This window comes from Mobula birostris, chromosome 26, assembly GCF_030028105.1.
Source record: "Mobula birostris isolate sMobBir1 chromosome 26, sMobBir1.hap1, whole genome shotgun sequence".
In the NCBI taxonomy this organism is placed as follows: domain Eukaryota; kingdom Metazoa; phylum Chordata; class Chondrichthyes; order Myliobatiformes; family Myliobatidae; genus Mobula; species Mobula birostris.
In genome coordinates, this window is record NC_092395.1 from 1847515 (window position 1) to 1874009 (window position 26495).

The window sequence follows — 26495 nt, forward strand, 5'->3', positions numbered from 1 at the left end:
ATTATACTATAATGCAGGTTTAACAGTCCTGGCACTCTGTAGATAAAGTCGCTTTGCTCACCTGCCCTGCATCCAGGTAGTGTGTGACTTGTAGTACCAGAAAGAAGACACGCAAAGACTCCTTCTGTATGGGATTTCCCTGCCAGTTCTCTACAATCTGGCCACATAGAGTCAGCAGAGGATGAACCTCCTGCAGTTTCCGTTCCATCAACAGCAGCTGGGGACCAATGGGAGAACACATCACTTAAACATCTCAGCCACAACCTGAACGGTCATGGAAATAACCAACATCACTTCCACTGACCATCACCAATAGAATTCTGGAACTGAACATCGACAGTTTATTCACTTCCATACATGCTGCCTGACCTTTTGAGTCTCTTCAGCATTTTGAGTATGTTGCTCTGTAACTGACACCTTACTATAAACTGCAGTGTTCGGTACTACCCACTGTCATTTTGAAGATTATGCCCTGTACTTTCACTCTGAAATGTGTGAACAGAATTGCCTTACATAAACATTATCCTTTGAAGGAATTTTCTTTGGTAGCTCACCCACCTGCAGTTCCTGGCACTTTATGGAACTGACCTGGTTTAGATATCTATCAATCAATCTGATGGTAGCCTTCAACCCGACAGCAAGAACAATGATTTCTCCAACTTCCAGTAATTTTCTTCCTTTCTCTCTTCATTTCTCCACTCCAGCCTCTTACTTCTCCTCACCTGCCTATCCCCTCCCTCTGGTGCCTCTCCTCCTCACCTTTCTCCCATGGTCAACTCTCCTCTCCTATCAGCTTTCTTTCTCTCTAGCTTTTTCATTTTAACAATTTTTTCCTCCCAGTTTCTTACTTCACCCCCTTCCCCTACCACCTAGTTATTCTGGCTTCTTCCCCCCCACCCTCTTTCCTTTCCAGTTCTGATGAAGGGCTTCAGCCTGAAGCACTGACAGTTCATTCATTTCCATAGATAACCTCCTCCAGCATTTTGTGTATGATTGATCTTGCAGCAATGATGAGCTCTGGGAAACACCAGCCACTGACACTATGGTAGCAGCTTTGAACATCTGAGCTAATTCTACATAAACTGCATAATTACAGAAAATGCTGGGAATATTGAGGTAGCACTTGGGAAACAGAACCAGCTGCGGACACCATTCAAGTTCTGACCTGAACTGTTAACCATTTCCATTTGCAGTTATTGTCTGGTACACTAAATACTTTCAGCATTTGTTGTTTTCCAGCATCTATAGTTCTTTATCAAGCACCCCCCCCCCCCACCGATTTAAAAATGATTTCTTTTCCCCCTCACTATGACAACACAAGGAAACCATTTTGACCATTGCTCTCCTAGCAGTGTGGAGGAATGAGGGATCTTGGAGTCCATGCAAGTTGATAGGATGTTTAAGATGGGGTATGGTGTGTTGGCTTTCATTAGTCAGTGGACTGAGTTCAAGAGACACGAGGTAATACTGCAGCTCTACTGTATAAAATTTTGGTTAGAGCACACTTCAAATACTGTGTTCACCTTATCTGGTTATCTCATTATAGAAAGGATGTGGAAGCTTTAGAGAGGGTGCAGAGCACATTAACCAGGTGAGCATGTCTTATGAGGATAGATTGAGCTATGGCTTTTCTTTTGGTTCAGCTGAGTTCTGCCGAAGCGTTTCTGCCCAAAATGTTGACTATATTCTTTTCCTAAATGCTGCCTGGCCTGCCGAGTTCTTCCAGCATTTTGTGTGTGTTGCTCGCATTTCCAGCATCTGCAGGATTTCTCTTGTTTGGCTTTTCTCGTTGGAGTGAAGGAAGATGTGATGTGACGTAATAGAGATGTACAATGATAAGAGGCGCAGATTGAGTAGACAGCCAGAGACATTTTCTCATGGTGGAAGTGGCTTATACAAGGTGGCATAATTTTAAGGTCATTAAAGTATAGGACAAGTTCTTGTTTTAATTTTTTTTTAATATATAAACAGAGTGATAGGTGTATGGAACACCCTGACAGGGGTGTTGGCAGAGGCAGACACATTAGGGTCATTTAAGCTCTTGGATAGGCACATAAATGATGGAAAAATGTAGGGTTATGTAGGAGGGAAGGGTTAGATTGACCTTAGAGTAGGTTAAAAGGTGCCTGTACTGTATTGTGCTTTTCTGTGTTTTATGTTTAAAGAGATTCAGCTTGACTTTTGGCAAAAATAACTCCGAAATTTCATCAGTACCAATGCTCTTGGCTTGATCAATTCAAGCCCCGCTGAAGAACTGCAAGGACATTTAGTCCCAGACACCTAGATCTCCTGCTGAAGTTCACTGTGTTGCAGTTAATATGTCCTCGAAGTCCTGTTCCCCTCTAGCTGACTGTTATTTAGGAAGGGATTCTCCCTTCATTTTGTCTGCGATGAGCACAGATGGTAAAGTCAGTCAGTAATTATAAGAATCAGAAACACTTACCATGCCTTTGCTCAAGAGGAAGAGTGCTCTGCAAGAGAAGTAGTTTACATTTCTAATTAGGCACTTATTTCAATAAAAGACACGCAAAATGTTAAACCTCTCTGGGGAAAATTCACAAATACATTTGAGATTTTCTGGAATCCTGCTGCAGAGAACTGACCAGAGTGTCCAGGGTGACATCCCAGGATAGCACTGAGGAACAGCTGTAGCTCTACAGGAGCAAACTGTCAAGCAGGGCATTACTGAAGACTCCACCTACCTGCTCTGTCCGATTTGAGACTCCAAACTCAATGTGGATGACTATATTTTTGTTAATTTTTTTTTTGGGAGCTGGGCTTTGCTGTTAAGTTAAGCAGGTATTGTCATCTTTAACTGTGCTTGAATTGAGTTATAATTTAAGAGGTAACCAAGCAATAGTGGACATGGAGTTCTACACAAGTGCCAGATTCTCTTCCATCCATTTCACTAATATTCACCAGGGATTTTAATGATAATCCAGTCGTTCTTGAAGTCATCATTAATCAAAGGGCGGTACAGTAGTGTAACTGATTACAGCGCCAGCGCTGTCCATAAAAGGAATTTGTAAATTCTCCAACACAATCTGCTTGCCTTTTCCCATTCTTTTTCTTTTCTCTTCTACTGTTAAAGGGTGGCACAGTAGTGTAGTGGTTAATGTACATGATTACAGTGTCAGTGAGAGTTTGATTCCCACTGTGGCCTGTAAGCAGTTTGTACAGTCTCCCCGTGACTGCGTTTACTCTGGGTACTCCCATTTCTTCTCACATTCCAGAGATGTATGGGTTAGGGCTAGTAAGTCGTGGGCATGCTACATTGGCACTGGAAGCTATGACAACTCGGGCCACCCCCTAGCTCATCCTCAGACTGTGTTGGTCATTGACACAGGTTGAGTGAGCTTAGCCTTTTCTCTTTGGAGTGACAGAGGATGAGAGGTGACCTGATAGAGGTGTATAAGATGGTGATCGTGTGGATAGCCAGAGGTTTTTCCCAGGGCTGAAGTGGCTAACACGAGGGGGCATAGCTTTAAAGTGCTTGGGAATAGGTACTGAGCGGATGTCGGGGGTAAATTTTTCCATACAGAGAGTGGTGGATGTGTGGAATGCACTGCCAGTGGCAGTGGTGGAAGCAGATACAATAGGGTCTTTTGAGAAGCCTCTTAGATAGGTACATGGAGCTCAGAAAAATAGAGGGCTCTGCACTAGGGAAATTCTAGGCAGTTTCTAGAGTAGGTTACATGGCTAGCACAACATTGTGGGCCGAAGGGCCTGTACTGTGCTGTAGATTTCTATGTTCTGTGACACAAATACCACATTTCACTATATGTTTCAATGTACATGCAACAGATAAAGGTCATTTAATATTTAAATTGTTTCCAGAGTCCAGATTATAGAAAAATGTTGACTTCCACAGCTGCTGTGGTAAGATTTGATCGCCAGTACCTGGACTTATTAAAATAAAAAGCTTGTGGCTTGGTTTATTTTGGCAGCTGTTTGTTGGTCGCAGAGATTTGGGGCTTACCTGGTATATTCTGATCCCACTACTCTTGCATACTCAGCTCCAACTCCTAAGAGATCACATGCTGAAACCAAATCTTTTTCTAACGTGTGCAATTGCTGTCAAAAGAGGAAAACAAGATGAATTAAAAGAGTGCTTTAACTTTTTCCTTCCTTTAAAATATAAAAAATGGAGCACATGTGGGTATTTCTTCTGACTGTTGGGTGTATGGGATGCCCAGTAAGGAGTAGCACCTCTGGTGAAGGGATGCGTCATGTCCATTCTGGGGCAGCTCACTCACTTTTGGCCCCCCCCCCCCCCCCAGACACTCAGCTCTCACCTGTGGCTCCGAGTAGCTGTTTGTGGCAACACCCCAGTACATTATTTTGACAGGTGTGTTAAACCAAGTGAAGGTAGCCAGAAGCACTTATACCACGGCGAGATAGGGACACAGCTGTCTGAGCATGTGAAGTCAGCTCTGGTGAACTGGGCAGATAAGTTCTACAGTGAAATCCAATGGCCAGGAAGGTGGCTCTGCAACACTCAGAGCACAACAAACAGGCATAATGAGGCACAAGAGAAATCATGGTCACCCACTGCAACCAATTGCAACGACTACTCGTACAAATTGACTCAAAATGTCCAAGGCTGAGAGAATGGAACTGGCTCACTGAACAGTTTTTCCATTTAAAAAACTTTCCCACACAGGTTTCCTATCATAATCAAATACGACAGACAACCAACAGAAAATGTAGAAATACATGGTGTACAATGTAGATGAGTTTCACCCAAAAGAACGGGTACACATGGAGTGAACTGGGCAGCTAGACTGCCACCTCCACCTACTCATTCAAAAACCAGGCCATCCATCCCAAGGTCCTATATGGCTATCAATAAACTTCATCAGAAGGTCGCTGGGCAGGAATATTAGGCTCGGACAATTTCCCTCAGCAATTATGGAATGACTGAAGTCGAATGTGAACCTTTCCGATAACTTCCGACACAGGCTACTGACAAATTCCAAATACTGAAACAATCATACAAGGGAGTAGATATAGGACAGAGATGAGGAGAAACTGCTTATCCCAGAGACTAGTGAAAATGATTCTGTGGAATTTACTGTCCGGGGAAGCTGCCTCATTAAATATACTTTAGACTGTTAGATGTTTCTACAGCAGTGGAATTAAGTGTTACAGGGAAAAGGCAGGTAGGTGGAGCTGAGTCTATGGCCAGGTCAGCCATGGCAGAGCAGGAGTGACAAAGCTTATGTTCTTACGGTGGTACCCTCTAACCTTGTGAAAATCTCTCTCCCCTCATCCAGAGCCAGTAATCTGCCTCGTTCCACAGACTTGTACCCGGGTCATAGACCTCCATACCCCTCCCATCCACGTACCTATCCAATTTCTCTGAAATGTTGAAAACGACCCCACTTCCACTAGCAGCTTGTTCCAGTCTCACCACCATCTGAGTGAAGAAGTTTCCTCTAATGCTCAGCATTTAATCTTTCACCCTTAACCCATGACCTTTAGTTGTAGTCTCACCCAACCTCAGTGGAAAAAGCAACAAACATTAAAAGTTGCTGGTGAACGCAGCAGGCCAGGCAGCATCTCTAGGAAGAGGTACAGTCGACGTTTCGGGCCGAGACTCTTCGTCAGGACCCTCAGTGGAAAAAGCCTGTTTGCATTTACATTATCTATACCCTCATAATTTTGCATACCTCTACCAAATCTCCCCTCATTCTCCTATGCTCCAGGAAATAAAGTCACAACCTACTCAACCTTTTCCTAAAACTAGGTCAAGTCCTAGCAGCTTTCTAAATTTTACCTGTACCCTTTCAATCCTATTTCCACTTTTCCTGTAGGGAGCTGGCTAAAACTGCACACAATACTCCAAATTAGGCCTCACCAAAATCTTACACAATTTCAACATAACATCCCAACTCCTGTATCCAATGCACCAAAACCTTATAACCCTATCAACCTGCGACGCCACTTTCAACAAATAATGGACCTGCATTCCCAGATCCCTTTGTTCTACCACACACCTCAGTACTCTACTGTTCACGGGTCCTCCCAAAGTGCAACACCTCACACTGGTCCGCATTAAATTCCATCTATCATTTTTCAGCTCATTCCCCCCACCCCCCAAAGTTGTCCAGATCCCACAGCAAACATTGATAATCTTCCTTGCTGTCCACTACACCCCCAATCTTGGTGTCATTCACAAATTTGCTGATCCAGTTTACCACATTATCCAAATCACTGATATAGATAACAATGGACACAGCACCTATCCCTCCAGCACGCCATGTCACAAAACTCCACTGAGAGAGGCAACCATCCAGAACAACTCTGTCTAATCCAATTTACTACCTCATCTTGAAGGACAATGGGTGGTGATGACCATCACAAGCCTGGGCGGAAGCAATGGAGATCCTGAGATGCCAAGTCATTAAGAGCCCCCTCTTGGCCTCACCACTATGGTCCAAAGGAAAGCTTATGAAGGAATACGTTTGGCACCAGCTTGGCTGCAGGAGCTGCTGGAAGGATATTCAATGACCTCCAGCCGCCTTAGGGGCTCCACTTCAGATTTGCTGTCTGGGTTTACTCCCATAGCCTTCGTCTCTCCCGAGTCTGCCCACAAGGCAGTGGGGCTAGTTACCCATAGCTGGGAATCTGGTTCATGAGCACCAGGGTATGTCCACACACCAGTGGGCCTGCGTGATATGTGTACAGGGGTCAGACCTCCTCCCCGTCCTCTGTAGTTCAGCACAAGTCCAAAAGGAGTTCAGATGCATCACAACAGCCATTTTGACACTGGTCAGTATAAAAGGCAAAGATAACAGGTTCTTGAGAGACATTGAGCCCCTGGTTAAGAAAAAATGCTGCACTGCAGGTATAGGAACAATTGAGGTACTTGAGGTACAAGAAATGTAGAAGAACACTTAAGAAGGAAATCAGTAAGACTAAAAGAAGGCATGTGGTTGCTCTACCAGGCAAGATGAAGGAGAATCCTCAAGGCTTCTACAGATATATTGAGACCAAAAGGATGGCATGGGACGAAACTGGTCCCCTAGAAGATGAGATGCCAACCTATTCTAACAGGCACATACAACCTTTGTACTCTCAAATATTTCACTTTTGGCCTCACATTTACCAAGTACACCTTTGCCAGAAAACAGCCTGACCCAATCCACACTTAACAGATCCTTTCCAAAACCATCAAAAAACGGTCTTTCTCCAATTTAGAATCTCAAACAGAGGACCAGACCTACCTTTTTCCATAATCACCTTGAGACTATTGGCATTATGAACACTAGATGCAAAGTGTTCCCTTACAAAAACCTGTCACCTCCCGTCTCGGTCCCTAGTGATCTAGTATTGCACTCTCTCTAATTGCAACTTCTACATCCTGATTAAGGAAACTTTCCTGAACACAATTGACAAACTCTTTCCCATCCAGCCCTTTTACAGTTTGGGAATTCCAGTCCTGCCCCTTCTGGAAACAAGCCTCACTATGGCTACAATGTCTAGTTCCACGTGCTGATCCATGCGCTAAGCTCAGCTGTCTTTCCTACAATACTCCTATATTGAAATACAACATTAGTCCCACCATGCTCAACCTTTCCATTCCTGACCTTGTATGTTGACTTAATAACATTTCTCGATTATCTGTTCTGGTGTTCTGGTTCCCATTCCCCTGTAAATCTAGTTGTAAACACCACCCACATACACTCACAGCACTAGCAAACCTGCTCGCTAGGATATCATTCCCCAACCTGGTCCCTTCTGTACAGGTCCCACATTCCCTGGAAGACAGCACAATGATCCAAATATCTGAAGCCCTCCCTCTTGCACCAACTCCGTAGTCACATGTTTCTGGCCTCACTAGTAGGTGGCACAGGTAGCAATCCTGAGATCCTAATCATGGAGATCCTGCCCTTCAACTTAGCACCTCACTCCCTGAACTCACTTTGCAGGACTTCATCATCCATCCTACCTGTGTCAATGGTACAAATGTAGATCACAACCTTTGGCTGCTCACCCTCCCACTTAAGAATGCTGTGGACTCGATCTGAGTTGTCCCCAACCCTGCCAGTCGAGAGACAAGAAACCATCTGTGAATCTCATTCTCATCCACAGAACCTCCTTTCTGTTCCCCTAACCAACAAATAGCCCATCATTACAGCTTGCCTCCTCTTCACCACCCCTCACCCACACTTCTGAGCCAGAGTCAGGCTCAGCGCCAGAGACTTGAGAGGGGAATGGCCACAGAGCTGCCTTTCCCCTTTTCCCCTCCTGATAGTCACCAGGCGCCTGATTCCTACACCTTGGGTGTAACCACCTCCTTATATGTTCTGTCTGTCAACCCTTCAGCCTCCTGAATGATCTGGATTTCATCCAGGTCCAATCCAAGTCTTTAACATGATCTGTTAGAAACTGCAGCTAGATGGACTTTTTGCAGATATAGTTGTCAGAGACACTAGAAGTTTCCCTGCCTTCCCACATCTCACAAGAGCATAGCAATATCTGTCTAGCACTCCCTCGGCTCTAAATGTGCAATAAGAATAAATAATGAAAAAATACCTACTACCTACACCTCTCCTCAGGGAAGCCTCTGAACCAAAGTCTCAACTCCCCTCTTCGACACTGGCCCACTCACTTAATGGCCACTCCACTAAACCCACCTTTTTTGGCACTTGCTAATTGCCTAATTATGTGCAATCCAATGTCTCCTTGGGACTGTGGTGTGCAAAATGTGCTGACTGCTCCCACACACTTCGTTTGAGCTCTCTCCCCCTCCACACAATCTAATATCTCCTTGGGGCAGTGGCAGGCAAAGAGTTTGAGAGTTGCGCTACGGTAGAGGAGTAAATGGAAGCTGCTGCAAACTTCATGAAATGAGGTTTGGATCGGGTCACTGCAAATAACAACTTCAGGCTTTCCTCTGAAATGTCTGCTGGTCCATCAGAGTCGGTTAAGCTCTCAGTTTAACACTTGTGACATAAAAAGTGAACCTTCACCATGTCGTGAACCCCGCAGTAACCATGACAAACTAAAGATACATACTGCAAGCTGAAAGAGCAGTCGACAATGCCAGTAAGGTGTCTGCTGAGAGATCTGGATTGCTTTGCGTAAAAGTGGTTTTGCTGAATCAACCAGATTCTGAAAGACAAACAGCATAATTTCTTTTAACAAAGTCATGAATCAGGCAGAGACATAAACAGAGACTTGTCTCACAAGATGTAAAACAAATGCAGTATTACAATACACAACAATTCCACAAAACCTCCAAGCTAAAAGGTTTAGAATAAAAAATTATTTCCTTCAATTTCAAATGGCAAAGGAACTATCAAAGTTTTCACAAAATAAGACTTTTCCTTATAGTTAGACTGTTTTGGATCAGCAAGCATTGCCTAAAATTTAAAACCAGAATGAAAGTTAAGAAATGCCTCTGCTCGCAATAAAAATTCAGAAGTCTTGACCACAGACTTGTAGTGTTAAGAGTCCTGGAGGGATAGGGCATGGAAACACAGCCTTCAACTCAAGTGCGCACCTACTTACATCAATCCAACACTTCTCCCAGACTACTTATGGTTCTATTACTATTTATTATTTATGGAGCAACTGTAACAAAAACCAATTTCCCCAGGGATTAATAAAGTATGACTATGATTATATACTTCCCATATTGTCTTCAACCTCCCCCATATTCCAGTAGTCAATCATGATACCAATCTGCACATATTTGGGAAACAGAAGCAGCTGAAAAAACCCCAAGTGCTGACAGAATTAATTTTGCGAGGCAGTGGCTCTGCAAGTTTCAACTGTGCATCATAGTCCTTCAATCCCAAGAGCTACTCACCAATTCTATTCATTGAGATACAGTGCAGGACTGGCCGTCCCAGCCCTTTGAGCTACACTGCTCAGCAACACCCGATTTAACCCTAGCCTCACCACGGGTGAAATTACAATAACCAATTAACCTAATTAGTACGGAGGAACTGGAGCACCTGAAGAGCCACACATTCCATGGGGAAGACATACAGACTCCTTACAGATGATGACACCTTCTCAGTGATACTATCAGCAAGGTGGTACAGAAGCCTGAAGACACACACTCAACAGCTTCTTCCCTGTCACCATCTGAGGTCTGAACTACCCAACTATTTTGCTCTCTTTTTGTACTACTAATTTTTTATAGTCAGAGTCATAGAACACTACAGCACAGAAACAGGCCCTCCTGCTCATCTAGTCCAGCCTGAACTATTAATCTCTCTAGTCCCATCAACCTGCACCCAGACCATAGCCCTCCCTATCCCTCCCATCCAAATTTCTCTTAAATGTTGAAATCAAATCCACATCCATCACTTCTGCTGGCAGCTTGCTCCACACTCTCAGCCACCCTCTGAATGAAGAAATTCCCCTCATGTTCCCTTTAAACATTTCCCCTTTCATCCTTAACCCATGACCTCTAGTTCTAGTCTCATCAAACTTCAGTGGGAAAAAGCCTGCTTGTATTTACCCTATCTATACCTCTCAACTTTGTCTTTCTATAAAAATCTCCCCTTATTTTCCTAACAGCTCAAGCTGTCACATTGCATGGGGATCATGAGTGAACAGCCCTTTTCAAGTCCAGCCACAAATTCAATTGCATTAAGGCCTGGACTCTGACTTGGCCACTCCAGGACATTAACTTTGTTGTTTTTTGTTTCTAAGCCATTCATTCCTATGCAGCTTTGGCTTTATGCTTGTGGTCATTGTCTTGCTGGAAAACAAATCTTCTCCCAAGTCGCAGTTCTCTTGCAGACTGCATCAGGTTTTCCTTCAGGATTTCCCTGTATTTTGCTGCATTCATTTTATCCTCTACCTTCACAAGTCTTCCAGGGCCTGGTGCAGTGAAGCATCCCCACAGCATGATGCAGCCACCACCATGCTTCACAGTTGGGATGGAGTGTTTTTGATGATGTGCGGTGTTTGGCTTACACCAGACATAGTGTTTAGTCTGATGGCCAAAATACTCAATTTTGGTTTCATCAGACCATAGAACCTTTTTTCAGCTGACTTCAGAGTCTCCCAAATGCCTTCTGGCAAACTCTAGACAAGACTTCATGTGAGCTTATATCAACAGTGGTTTTCTCTTTGCCACTCTCCCATAAAGCTGTGATAGGTGAAGCACCTGGGCAACAGTTGTATGTGCAGTCTCTCCAACTTCAGCCACTGAAGCTTGTCACAGGTCTCTTGGTGGCCCCCCTCACTAGTCCATTTCTTGCACGGTCACTGAGTTTTTGAGGATGGCCTCCTCTAGGCAGATTTACAGCTGTGCCATATTCTTTCCATTTCTTGATGAATGACTTAAGGGATACTCAGTGACTTGGAAATGTTCCTGTATCCATCTCCTGACTCGTGCTTTTCAATAACCTTTTGACAGAGTTGCTTGGAGTGTTCTTTTGTCTTCGTGGTGTAGTTTTTGCCAGGATATTGACTCACCAGCAGTTGGGCCTTCCAGATACAGGTGTATTTTCACTACAATCAATTGAAACACCTTGACTGCACACAGGTGATCAACATTTAACTAATTATGTGACTTCCAAAACCAATTGGCTGCACCACTGATGCTTTGGTGTGTCACATTAAAGGGGGTGAATACTTATGCAATTATTTTGTTTTATATTTAGATCACTTTGTAGAGATCCATTTTCACTTTGACACAATAGTGTCTTTTTCTGTTAATCAGTGTCAAAAAAGCCAAATTAAATCCACTGTGATTCAATGTTGTAAAAAAAAAACAAAACATGAAAACTTCCAAGGGTTTTTTGGGGGGGGGGGGTCGGGCAAATATTTATTTTTAAAAACAGGCACTATATATAGCTATGGCGCCCAAGACTTTTGCACAGTACTGTATATTATGTCTTTCCAGTTGCCTAGTAACAACTACTGAGCTAGTACAAAGTCAAGTACTCTATTTCTGTTTCTCAATCACCTTCCTATTTTAACCAATATACAGTACTGTGCAGAAATCTTAGACACCCTAACTATATACACATGGCCAAGGATTTTTGCATGGTACTGTAGATGACAACCAACCAACTCTGCACCGATCCCTGCAGCACACCAATAATCAAAGGCCTCCAGACAAAAAGGCAACCATCTACTAGCACCCTCTAGTTTCTCCCACAGAGCCAATGTCTCATGCAATTTACTATCTCATCTTGAAGGACAAGCGACTGAACCTTCTTGACCAACCTCCCACACAGAACCTTGCCAAGGACCTTGCTAAAGTCCATGCAAGCAACATCCACTGCCTCTTCTTCATCAACTTTCCTGATAACTTTAATAAGACTGGTTAGAGACAACCTACCATGCACAAAGCCATGTTGACTAGACATAATCAGTCCGTGTTGATCCAAGTTATCAAATAATCCAGTCCCTTGGAACACCTTCCAATAACTCTCCCACATTTCGGATGCAGAGTAGATGTGGAAAGGTTGTTTCCCTTGGTGGGTGAGTCCAGGACTAGAGGCCACAGTCTCAGAATTAGAGGGTACCCAGTTAAAACAGAGATGAGGAGAAATTTTTTTAGCCAGAGGGTCGTGGATTTGTGGAATTCGTTGCCACATACAGCTGTGGAGGCCCGATCATTGAGGGTGTTTAAGGAGGAGATTGACAGGTATCTAATTAGTCAGGGTATCAAGGGATATGGGGAAAAAGCCGGAAATTGGAACTAGATGGGTGAATAGTTTAGCTCATGGGGGAGCTGTGGAGCAGACTCAATGGGCCAAATGGCCTACTTCTGCTCCTTTGACTTGTGATCTTGCGATCACTAATGATGGCATGCTCACTGACTCAATTTCCTAGTTTATTCTCAGAGCCTTTCTTAAAAAACAGAACAACATTGGCCATTCTCCAATCTTCCAGCACTTCACCCATTGCTTGGGCCCCTGCCATTTCTGCACTTGCCTCCTACAGGGTCCAAGAGAACACCTTGTTAGGCCCTGGAGATTTACACACCTCATTTGCCTCAAACTAGCGAATCCCTACTTCTCTGTAATCTGTACTCTGCATAACCTCGCTGCTGTTTTGCCTTGGTTCTGTAGACTCTACCCATCTCCCGAGTAAATAACTTTGTTCTAATTGCTATCCTTTTGTTCTTAAAGAATTTCTGAATCATTTACATTATTTATCTCTGCCCATCTCAGCAAAACTGTAAACATATCAACTCATTTGCTATTGCCTGGAATTGGTGCCATTCTGACAAGGCAAGAGTTTTCTTTAATTCACATTTATACTTCCTTAAACGAGAAAACATCCTTGAGTCTTTGCAATACCCTCTTGAAAACCAGTGTACTTCTCAGAGAGCGAAGCCTAATGTAGCACAGCAGGATGGCAGAGGTTTTATTTTTAATTTCGACTTTAAATTCTACACAATTCCTGTATGGCTTTATAAAGTTCCCAGCAGCATGAAACATTGCCTTTAATGACCTGTGCACACACACACCCAAAATCTGCTCTTTTCCAGCTCCGAGACCAGTCAGCATTCAATGTAGAATTACTGTCATCCTTTTTATGAATATTCCTCTAAACCAGTGACTGTATTACTTGTGTGACAAGCCCCAAATTTCAACACAATTACTATTGTAAAGATTGTATTAGTCAGCGGAAAGAGTCCCCAGAAGAGAATTCCATGTTTAATCAGCATCTTTGCTCTTTGGTAGCATAACTGAATACCACTTGCCCTCCTTCTACCAACTTCATGGGCTGAAAAATTCTGCTCTTATAAGTATGGCATCCAAAAACTCTCCCCCTCCCCCCCCCCCACAAAGCCTCTTCATATTAACTGCTCCTCCTACAGATGCTGCCTGGCCTGCTGAGTAACAGGCTCTTCTGGCCCAATGAGCCCACACCACCCAATCAAACCCATGTCACTAATTTTGAAGGTGGGAGGAAAAAACACATTTTCTGTTTTCTCCCACTGGACTCTGTCCTGCCACCAAATGATAAACTTCATTTGGATTTAATCCAGGTTGCTCATCCGATCAATCATCTTATAAGCTACTGGGAGATACCTGCTAAACCTAAATTAAATCAACTTCATAACATCTTGCCAGCTTCAACAAGATTCCCCCACCCAATGTGCATTATATCAACACATCAAAGGGCCTGTTCCCTTTGTGTCCTGCTGGTTTACTCTTCTGTTGCAACCAACAACACTCCATCTTACAGCAGTTTTCTTCATTTTAAGGCACTTTTTCACACAACATCAAGAGATGCAACACCTGTCCTTTCATAAACTCAAGAGTTTCTGTAAATGCTTGAAATCCAGAACACACAAAATGTTGGAGGAACTCAGCAGGTCAGGCAGCATCTTTAGAAATAAATAAATGGACAATGTTTCGGGCCATGACCCTTCATCTGTTCTTTCATCCCTTCTCTTCCCAGCATCCAGGGATCCAAAGTGTCTTTCTGAGTGAAGCAGCAATTCTCTTGCACTCCTTTCAATCTAGTGTACTGCATTCAGTGTTTAGTGTAGCCTCCTCTACACTGGAAAAATAATATGCAGACCTTAGTCTGCAGGAGTGATCCCAAGCTTCCTCTATCTGCCATTTTAAATCTCCATCGCACTCTGATCTCCACCTGTGGTCTCCCCCACTGTTACAATGAGGTCCAGCACATGCTTCACAATAACGTCTCATCAACCACCCGTACAGGTTACAGATTAAACTGAATACTGCAACTCCCTAACTTCAGTTGACTTGCTTTCTGTGTCTATACCAGAGCTGGCCATTTCTACTGCAAGTCATCCATTTGTGATTTTGGCTGTCCTACCTTCACTGTTTCAACAGCCTCATACGCTGGGCACAAGCTACAATTCTGTTATTAGTGACACATAATACAATATTTATTTACTTAGACGTATAGTATGGAACAGGCCCTTCTGGCCCAATGTGCCATATCACCCAGCAGACACTTATTTAACACTAGCTTAATCATGGGACAATTTATAATGACCAATTAATCTACCAACTGATACACCTTTGGACTGTAGGAGGCAACCAGAGAACCTGGAGGAAACCCACGTGGCTCATGGGGAGAACATACAAACTCCTCAATGAAAGTGTCAGAATTGAAGTCTGCACTCTGGAATAGCATCGAACTAACCACTAGGTTACATGGTGCCCTCCAATGTATCTCATTTAATCTAGTCTCAGCCTAGTGCCAACGTTCCCTTTGTTCTATCCATTCCTACATCCACCTACAACTTACAATAATGATCTTTTTCTCTTTTCTAGTTCTGAATAGTTTATTTTAATCATTAACTGTTTCTCTTTCCAGAGATGCTGCCTGGCCTGCTGAGTGTTTTGAGTATTGTGTTTTATTTCAGATTTACAGCATCTGTGGTCTTATAATTTCCATAAATCAACTCTTCCTGTAATGAATTTTAATAAAAAACCTGTAAAGACTCTTTCTTACCTGGTGGCAATATAACTCTGAGAGAAGGCTGGCTGCTTCAAATTTGATATCTTCAAACTGCGGAATCTAACACATTTGCATTAAGGATTTATCAAATTCAATTGTCTGAACATAGTTGTTTAAGTCCACATTTCCCTTTCACCGCTCCATAAAGAATACGCTCAGAGGGCATGATGTTGAAGAATTAATGTATAAATTTCTACAATGTTACTTAGAATCATGGCAATTGAACAACTTCCATATGGCAGCAAGAAATAGGATAATTGGCCAGAAGTAACCATTAGGTACAGCCAAACAATGAGCTTCAACAATACTTCAGCAAATAGAGAAAGCAGCACGTTCCAGCTTTCCCATGCAATGGGTCCAGTAAAAGTTGAGTAAAAAGAAACTTGAGAATCAACAAGAAAAAAAACCACACTGCTTGAGAAAATGTGGAACCAGGCAGGAAACTTCAGGAGGAGGCAGGACAAAGAAGCAATTAAAACCAGAAGTGCATTGTAAACACAAGATCCTACAGAGGCCGGAAATCCAGTGGAATGAACGGACAGAGAGAGAGAGAGAGAGACACACACACACACACACACAAGAAAATGCTGGAGGGACTCAACAGGTCAGGCAGTCTACATGGAGAAGAATAAACAGTCGACATTTCAGGCCAAGACCTTTCATCAAGACTGGAAAGGAAAGTGATGTCAGAAAACAAAGGTGGAAGTGGAGTAAGATAGGGGAAGGAGGACAAGCTTGCAGATGAAAGGTGAAGCCAGGTGGGTGGGGGGAGGCGATAGGTGGAAAAAGGTAAAGGGCTAGAGAAATAGGAATCTTGACAGAAGAGGTGAGTGGACCTTGGGAGAAAGGAAGGAGGTGAGGCACCCGAGGACTTTGATAGGCAGAAGAGAAGAGGTAAAGGCCAGAATGAGGAATAGAAGAGTGAAGGGGGAGGTGAAAGGAAAAAAGGGAAAGAATATAAATTACGAGCTGCACCAACCAGTAGCCCACCTATTTAACACTTGCCTAATCACAGGACAATTTACAATGACCAATTAACCTACTAACCAGTACATCTTTGGAGGAAACCAGAGCACCTGGAGGAAAGCCACGCAGTTCTTGGGGAGAACATACAAATACCTTATAGACGACAGAATTGAACTCCAAATTCCAGAATACCCTGAGCGTTCCTACTAACTGCTGTGTTATAGTGGCACCCATAGTGAGAGATTTTTCTATGGCCATGGCCTCAAATGCTTATTAATAATCTACCTTGCCATTTTTACTCAACAATGTTTGTAAATGTTCTGTGACCTGGCTCTGAATCCAGAAGTACTTCTGTAGAATCCAAGCAGCAATCAGCAGAGATGTTGCATTGTGCGAGCTTGTTATATTCAGATCAAGCCAATTCAAGATTAGCAGGAAATATCAGCATTGAATAGCAAGATTTAAAAAGGATAGCAACACTTCAGCTTCTGCAATTATCTACCAGCACTTCAAACATGTGTCTTTTGGTTTGAGTAAAAAGGATACTTGCTGGGATATTAACCACTGAAAAAGAGGAAAACAAAATATTAGTCACATTGGTTATGTTGCAATCAACGTTCCCGCTAATATTTTTTTTTTAAACAGCTAAACCAACCAACAATTGCATGCAGTAATTTTGAACAAAAAATTATACAAGGCCTGAAAACTGCATGGCACTTTAAAAGTTTTTTTGTAATATGCACATGAAACAAACACAAACCACAACTCACAACACAAGTAAACAATGTCAGGCATTCGAAACAACTGACATGCACATTGGCAGAAGTAAAATGTTTTAACTAGACAATGTAGGCACTCAGCAGGCCATTGCGTTTATCGTTACAATTTGTAACAGGTTGTAACTTGAAATACTGACAAATATGTTGATGCATTAAAATGTTTCAAAGCAAAGATTGTAATATTTAGAAAATTTATGGATTATATTCATTAACAAATAATTACAAGGTACTTAACAATCACATTAGCATAATTCCAAAATTATATTAGCATATTATAAAAGAAAATTCCAAATGCACGGTAACAAAGGATATGTTCACAGGAACATTTCAGTTACTGCGAGGCTGCACACCAATGCAGCTTAGAGGGAACAGGGGTTGCAGTCCATTAAACTTACAAACTGCTTTTAAGAGTTTAACATCAAACTCACTCAAGAAGAGATTCTATGCAGCAGCATTTCTTTATATCCATCTAATACTTGGAAAATAACGGAAGGTTTTAGTTATGACTAGCATGAGAGGGCACAGTTTTAAGGTGCTTGGAAGTAGGTACAGAGGAGATATCAGGGATAAGTTGTTTTTTTAAAAAAACGCAGAGAGTGGTAAGTGCATGGAATGGGCTGCCGGCAATGGTGGTGGAAGCGGATACGATAGGGTCTTTTAAGAGACTCCTGGACAGGTATATGGAGCTCAGAAAAATAGAAGGACGTGGGTTACCTTAGGTAATTTCTCAGGTAAGGACATGTTTGGCACAGCTTTGTGGGCCGAAGGGCCTGTATCGTGCTGCAGGTTTTTTTTAATGTTTTTATGTTTCTATGTTATTTTCTGCCAGGTACAACATGAAAAGGAAAAGTTAATCTTAATATTTTACCAAAGAGAAAATCTGCAAATGCTGGAATTCCAAACAATACACACAAGATGCTTCGGCAGGACATTTTACCAAGAAGGTACATTTCATTATTATCCCTCAATCTCCTTAAAAAGATCACTGGTAGGTCAGCTTTTTTGAACTACACTCCTAAACTGTGGAATTCAATATCCACAACTACACAGATTCAGTTGACACTTAAATGCCAGCTCAAAATGTATTGATTTAACATTGCCTTTCACTAACATCTTTGTCTTTTATTTTCATACTTGTGCTTTTATGCCATTGTAAGGCACTTAGAACTATACAGTCTGTATGAAAGGGCTTTATAAACAAGGTTATTATCATCTACAACTGTGTGATGCACACATTATCAGTTAGAGCAAACTATTAGTTCTTCCAGGATTTGGGTTCCACTGGCAAGGCCCATTCCATGGACTGAGCGACTTTCTGAGCCATTTAAGTATCATCCACATCACTGGGTTTGGAGATACAAATAGGACAGCCCAAGAAGAGGGCAGGTCCTCTTACCTAAAGGACACGAATGCACTAGATGGGAGTTTGCACACAACTAATGGAACTGTGATACCGTAATTCTTTGAAATTCCAGATTATTAACCGATTTGTAAACACAAAGATCACTTATACAAATAGATTGCATGCCCATAGTGACCCTAGGCACAGGAGTGTCTGTACATAAGCTGTCTGACACAAAATGATAAAGTAGTGGTTGGGGGGGGGGCATGGAGGGGTGAAGGTGTTGATCAGCCTTATTGCTTGAGCGAAAATACGAGGGATGATTGATAAGTTCGTGGCCTAAGGTAGAAGGAGTCAATTTTAGAAAACCTAGCACATTTATTTTCAACATAGTCCCCTCCTACATGTACACACCTAGTCTAGTGGACGTGGAACATACAGATCCCTTCTTTGTAGAAGTGGCCTACAGCAGGGGTGATTGATAAGTTCGTGGCCTAAGGTAGACAGAGATGAGTTATACAGCTCTCATGACATGCACGTGCAGTTCAACTCTGAGTGAAAACGTTGCAAGTTTGAAGTTAATAACTCATCTTCTTCTACTGTAGGCCACGAACTTATCAATCACCCCTGCTGTGGACCACTTGTGGAGGTCCAAGACGCCAACTTCTACCAAGAAGGGATCCGTATGCTCCACGACCGCTGGCCTAAGTGTGTAAATGTAGGAAAAATAAATGGGCTAGGTTTTCTAAAATTGACTCCTTCTACCTTAGGCAACGAACTTGTCAATCACCCCTCGTAACTGTTTTTGAGTCTGGTGGTCCTGGCATGGATGCTATGCAGCCTCCTCCCCGTTGGGAGTGGGACAAACAGTCCATGAGCAGGGTGGGGGGGGGTGGGATGTTACTGGCCCTTTTTTGGCATCTTTCTGTAAGACAGTATGTCCTTGACAATGGATAGGCTGGCGACAGTGATGCACTGGGCAGTTTTGATTACCCATTGTCGAGCTATCCTGTCTGCTTCGATAAAAATTGCGGGGTTAAAGGGGATATGCCAGATTCCTTCAACCTCCTGAAGTAGAGACACTGGTAAGCACACTTGGCCATGGTGTCAACATGGCTGGGCCAGGACAGGCTGTTGGCAATATTCACTCCCAGGGGTCTGAAGCCCTCAACCTCTACACATGAGCATGTGTACCACATCCCCCCACCCCCACCAGCCCGAAAGACGATAGCAAACTCTTCTTTTGTTGACATTGAGGCAAAGATTGCCATCATGGCACCTTGTCACTAAACTCTCTATTTTCTTTCTATACACTGGCTCATCATTATGAGACATAGCCCACTACCTTCAGTAGCGTCTGCAAACTTGCAGATGGAGCTAGAGCAAAATTTTACCACACAGTCATGGGTGCACAGGGATTGGTGGGGGGGGGGTGGGTAAGAAGATGGAGCCTTGTAGATAATTGTGGCAAATGTGTTGCTGCCTATCCTTACTGATCGTGGTCTGTTGGTCAGGAAACCAAGGATCCAGTTACAATAGCAGATAGTGAGTCTCTGGTCTAGGAGTTTGGAATGTTTGGTTTGAATTACAGTATTGAACTCAATAAATAAAAGGCTAAGGTAGGTATCTTTGCTGCCCAGGTGCTCCAGAGAAGAGTGTAGGGCCAGGAAGATGGCATTTGCCATAAATCTGTTTCAGCAGATGAAATGCAGTGAGGTTGTCAGGGAGACTGGAGTTAAAGTGTATCAATGACCAGCTGTTCAAAGCATCTCATGATGGTGGTTGACAGAGCCAGAGGGCAGCAGTCATTAGGCACATTATCTTGACTTTCTTAGGTACTGATATGATAGTGGTCTTCTTAAAGAAGATACAAACTGCAGATTAAAACAGGGAGAGGATAAAAACGTTCGCAAATACCTTTACCACCTGCTCTGTGTAGGATCTAAGGACATAGTCAGAAACACCTCTGGGCCAAATATTTTCCACAGGTTCACTTTCCATATGACTATGGGTTTAAGTGCATTGAAGTCTGTCAGGGTGGGTAGTAACTTACCAATCCCCTTCTGTTCAAATAGAGTGCATTAAGCTTATTGGGAAAGGAAGCACTGTTGTCAGAACTGTTGTTTGTATTGTACCCCAATGTAGCATGTAAACCCTGTACAATTGACGGCATTTCTGCACCCCAATTTGGGAACGATATTTTCTCTTAGCATCCCTAGTAGTTTTAGCGGTTATATTTCAACTTCTTCTAAAGGCCAGGTTCACCTGATTTGAATGCTGCATTTCTGGACTAGGGAGTGGATCTCCTGGTTATTCAGGATTTTCAGTTTGGGAACAACAGAATTGTCATAGTCCTCAAGACCCTTACTGATAGTCTGTGACAGGGTGACATACTAATCAAAGCTGGCTGCGGAGTCTTTGAACATGAAGTAATCAGCAGTCATGTGGAACTTCCTCAGACCAGCACTGTCTGGTGATCTGAATTGCTAAATGTTGGGGGGGGGGGGGGGGGAGAAGAGTGGCTTGGTAGGCATCTTTGATGGTTGTGTAGCAATTAAGAGTACTTAGGCCCTTGGCTGTGTCAATTTGACCAAGAAAGAACTCTCTATAAAAATCACACCGGTTGGTGCTTCAACTGTTACCTCCACTACCCTTTCATGCACTGAATTTCAGGCCACTATCATCCTCTGATGTGGAGAACAAAAACCTTCACTAATACTCTAATCCTTCCATCAATTACTTTAAAGAGATGCCCTGCCTTCTGACCCTTCCAAGAGAAATTGGTCCTTCTTCATAAATAAATAGACCCAATGTAATAATGAATATCTCAACTAAGTTTACCCAAACCTCCTGTTCCAAAATAAATGTCATCATATCCCATCTTTCCTCACTGCTGCAGTTTTCCAGTCCCAGCCTAATTTCTATGCATCTTCTCTACATGTTTTCTATTTCAAATTGCATCTTCTTTGCAAAATGGTGACCTAGGAAGTAGTCAAGCTGTGGTTTAACTGGTATTGTAAACAGTTCCTTGTTCTTGTGGCCTTAGTTAATAATAATAACACCCTGAATACTTGCTTTTTAAACAATTCCCCCCTGCATCTGTGTACAAATTCTGTCTGATGGGTTAAGAATTTTATCTGTGATCTGAAACTCTGAGCTTGACAAAGCAAGTTTAGAACTCAATTTTCATAAGGATACATCATCTCATTCAAGGTAGTAGCAAGTATCACAAATGATCTAATTTTGACCCAGCTTAAACTGGTAAAAAAAATTATTTAAGGACTCATGCTAGATCATTTTCAACTGAAAATGTTCATTCGCAAACTACAAGGCCAACTGCAGTCAGTGGTAAGGAAGGCAGATGCAAAGCTAGCATTCATTTCGATACGATTAGCAAGGGTGTAATGCTGAGGGTTTATAAGCTGATGGTTAGACTGCACTTGAGAGTATTGTGAGCAGTTTTGGGCCCTTTATCTAAAAGATGTGCTGACATTGGAGAAGGTTCCGAGGAAGCGCATGAGAATGATTCTGGGAACGAAAGGATTAATGTATGAGGCACATTTGAAGGCCCTGGATCTGTTCTCACTAGAGTTTAGATAAATTGGGGGGGGGGGGTGCGGGGCGGGGTGGAATCTCATTGAAACCTATCGACTATTGAAAGGCCTAGACAGAGTAGCTGTGAAGAGGATGTTTCCAATAGTCTTGGGACCAGTGGGCACAACCTCAGAATAGAGATGAAGGTATTTCTTTAGCCAGAGGATAGTGAATTTCTGTAGTTCATTGCCACAGATGGCTGCGAAGGGCAAGTTGAGTATATTTAAAGTAGGGGTTGATAGGTTCTATATTAATCAGAGTACAGAGAGAAGACAGAAGGGGGTTAAGAGGTATAATGGTTGGCCTAATTCTGCTCCTATATCTTATGGTCTTGTGACCCAAACACATCTTTTATGAGATATGCTAGTGTTCAAGTTGTAGTGTGGAGTTCAGAAACTTTCACCAGTGCCCTAGAGATACAAGTTTTAATCTCCACACAGCACTGAGGAATTTAATAAAGCCAGAACAGAAAAAGAGAGGGCAATTTCAGTAATGTTCACAGTAATGCTACTGATTGCTATCAAACACTCCTCTTGGTAAATTGGTTTATTATTGTCATGTGTACTGAGGTGAGGTGAAAAATTTTGTTTAGTATGCTTTCAATCGGAAGAGGAAGACAAAGAAGAAAATATATGGGAAAGACTGAAAGAACAGATCTAAGTGTGCGAGATATCATTGACGCTGCGAGGGATCGTTTGATATGGAGAGCCACGATCGCCCAAGCGTGTAACACGCAAGGCACATGAAGAAGAGATGCTTTCAATACAGATTATTTCTACAGTGCTTTGTCGAACAAGAGGAAACAGAAAGTGGAATAACTCACGACTTAGTCTGATGTCTACCCAACTTCAAACCCACAAATATGGCTCACTCCTTAATGCCCTCCCAGTTCATAGGCAGTTAGGTTAGGATATAAATATTGCAACTGACAGTGAGGTCCACATCCTATGAAGGCATAAAATGCCCGACATTTACTGTCCCATCTCACAAGCAATAAACTGCTACATGTTGCAAACTGTGCTACTATTACCCATGGAAGCATATCAAGAAGTGCTCAGAAAACCAGAAATTTGAGAATAAAGAGAGGAAAGAAAGAAATAAAGATGCATATTCAATGATGTGAAGATGTAGAACAAATCCTGCAGATAACAGGCAAGTTATTGCATGAAGAGTGTGAGCTTCAGTACCTCACTTCCAGGCACTATTCTGGTATCCACAGCATAAGGACACTGACATGGTACTAAGGACAAGTAATAAATAAGATGTTTGTCGAGATCAGTGATCCCCAGAATCACACAAGTCTCTCAGTTGCAAGCAGCTGACAAGGCAAAAGGACTCTTGAAACTCAAAAACAAGTGCTAGAGCAGGAGCTCTCAAGCCTGGGGTCCACAGACCCTCAGTTAATAATAGGGGGTCATGGCATAAAAAATGTTGGCAACCGCTGTGGTGCAGGGTTGATGCCAGTAAACAATGAATGTGTTCAGTCACAGAAGATGCAGCATGAATGGTTCAAACCCATATTTTTGACTGAAATACAGACTATTGATATAGGCTTTATAAATGCAATTGTGCTTAATTGATCTTTAACCAACTTCAACAGATGTACAATTGTTTGAAGCCATTGTATGATCACATACAAGATTTTTTTAAAAAATCACAAGAAGTTAGCTTCCAAGTACATCAAACAAAAAGATCATTTACAAGAAAGTAGACCCTATAGCAGTCATTTGATTAAAAACCAAACCAGAAGGCAATTTTATTAACTGGAAAGAGGAGTGTACCATTACCTGTGCACCATGGGCTGCTGACTGACACCTTGTCATTGTAACAATACACATCTGAGTTATGGTCAGTGTGGGAAAAGCAACACTGGCATCTCCCTGCTCTACTCTCAAACATACCAGCAGATTTTGCTAAGGACTGGGAAAGGAGTGCCATGCTCCCCATCCACTGGTAGTGGAATCACAAGACAAAATACATACACTCCATTTTACTGCTAGCAATGCTTTTCTCGCCCACTTAAGAGATGCCAAATCATCTCTCTCCAAACACCATAATCATAACTCAAAAAATGGCACTCATGACTTTTCCCACATTTTTCTAAACTAACATTTACATCATATTTCTCCTCTAAAAGATGCCTCAGTTTTACCACCAGCTTGTTTCTTTTGCAGACCCTACAAAGGCCAGGGTTGTCTATGGTGGCGTGTGTATTTTGATAACAAATTTGCTTTGACCGACACATCTCACTTCATCCCTACTCACCAGTAAATGTGTCAGAGATGTTAGTTCTTAAACAGAATTTGTTAATCTACTACGTCTCATTGAAGAACGACTGCGCAGGCGCGTGGATGTCAGCAAGTTAGACTGGCGGGAAGAGTTTAAAAAGACAGCTTTATAGAGCGGGCACAGAGTAGAGGGACTCAGAGTAGGAGGCTCAACGGGGCTTCGGCGATAACGGGTCAAGGAGAGGTAAGTTACTTGGGAAGTATGCCTGTGAGGCTGGTGTTCTGTACTGGGTGTCAGATGTGGGATGTCTGAGAGACTCCTAGCCTCCCGGACGGCCACATCTAAGCCAGGTGCATCCAGCTGCAGCTCAAGACCTTCGTTTGGTGAGGGAAAGTGAGGAGGTGATAGAGAAGAGTCATAGGCAAGTAGTCACACCGGGGCCTCGGGAGATGTATAAATGGGTAACAGTCAGGAGAGGGAAGGGCAAGAGTCAGATACTAGAGAGTACTCCTGTGGCTGTCCCTCTTAACAATAAATACTCCTGTTTGAGTACTGGTTTTGGGGGGGCAGGGGGAACCTAACTGCAGGAAGCAACCCTGAAGTGCAAAGGTGAACAGCCAGAGGTTGTGGTACATATTGGTACCAATGACATAGGTAGGAAAAGGGAGGAAGTCCAGAAAACAGACTACATGGAGTTAGGAAGGAAGTTGAGAAGCAGGACCACAAAGGTAGTCATCTCAGGATTATTGCCTGTGGCACGCGACAGTGAGTATAGGAATAGAATGAGTTGGAGGATAAATGCGTGTCTGAGAGACTGGAGCAGAGGGCAGAGATTCAGATTTCTGGATCATTGAGACCCCTTTTGGGGCAGGAGTGACCTGTACAAAAAGGAAGGGTTGCACTTGAATTCAAGGGGGACCAATATCCCGACAGGGAGGTTTGCTAAGGCTATTGGGGAGAGTTTATACTAGAATCACTGGGGGGTGGGAACTGAACTGAAGAGATGGAGGAAAGGGTGATTGGCTCACCAACCGAGAAAGCTTGTAGACAGTGTGAGAGGGAGAACAGGCAGCTGATAGAGAAGGGATAGGATCAGACTGATGGTTTGAGATGTGTCTACTTTAATGCAAGGAGTATCATAAACAAAGCGGATGAGCTTAAAGCGTGGATCAGCACTTGGAACTATGATGTTATGGCCATTACAGAGACTTGGATGGCTCAGGGGCAGGATGGCTACTTACAGCGCCAAGCTTTAGATATTTTATAAAGGACAGGGAGGAAGGCAAAAGAGATGGGGACGTGGCACTGATGATCAGAGATAGTGTCATGGCTGCAGAAAAGGAGGAAGTCATGAAGGGATTGTCTAATGAGTTTCTGCGGATGGAAGTTAGGAACACAAAGGGGTCAATAACCCTATAGTGAGTCTTACTTCAGTGGTTGGTAAGTTGGTGGAGAAGCTCCTGAGAGGCAGGATTTATGAATATTTGGAGAAGCATAATATGTTTAGGAATAGTCAGCATGGCTTTGTCAAAGGCAGGTCGTGCCTCATGAGTTTTTTGTCAATGTGACTAAGCATATTGATGAAGGTAGAGCAGTAGATGTAGTGTATATGGATTTCAGGAAGGCATTTGACAAGGTACCCCATGCAAGGCTTATTGAGAAAGTAAGGAGGCATGGGATCCAAGGGGACATTGCTTTGTGGATCCAGAAGTGGCTTGCCCACAGAAGGCAAAGAGTGATTATAGACGGGTCATATTCTGCATAGAGGCTGGTGGCCAGTGGTGTGCCTCAGGGATCTGTTCTGGGGCCCCTTCTCTTTGTGATTTTTATAAACGACCTGGATGAGGAAGTGGAGGGATGGGTAAGTAAATTTGCTGATGACACAAAGGTTGGAAGTGTTGGGGATAGTGTGGAGGGCTGTCAGAGTTCACAGTGGGACATTGAAAGGATGCAAAACTGGGCTGAGAAGTGGCAGATGGAGCTTAACCCAAATAAGTGTGAGGTGGTTCATTTTGGTAGGTCAAATATGATGGCAGGATATAGTACTAACGGTAAGACTCTTGGCAGTATGGAGGATCAGAGGGATCTTGGGGTCCGTATCCATAGGACATTCAAAGTTGCTGCGCAGGTTGACTCTGTGGTTAAGAAGATAT

The 26495-nt window shown here is 42.9% G+C and overlaps 1 protein-coding gene across 1 annotated transcript in view; it reads right to left on the reverse strand.

Annotated features, from left to right (window-relative positions):
• Positions 1-26495, reverse strand: part of mau2 (MAU2 sister chromatid cohesion factor) — a 69690-nt gene that overhangs the window by 41532 nt on the left and 1663 nt on the right. Inside the window, exons 2-7 of the mRNA XM_072243989.1 lie at positions 16945-16962; positions 15427-15492; positions 9025-9120; positions 3980-4074; positions 2444-2471; positions 62-217 (exon numbers count right to left, since the gene is read on the reverse strand). Of these exons, the coding sequence (XP_072100090.1) occupies positions 62-217; positions 2444-2471; positions 3980-4074; positions 9025-9120; positions 15427-15492; positions 16945-16962 (459 nt within the window). The remainder of the gene's footprint in view (positions 1-61; positions 218-2443; positions 2472-3979; positions 4075-9024; positions 9121-15426; positions 15493-16944; positions 16963-26495) is intronic.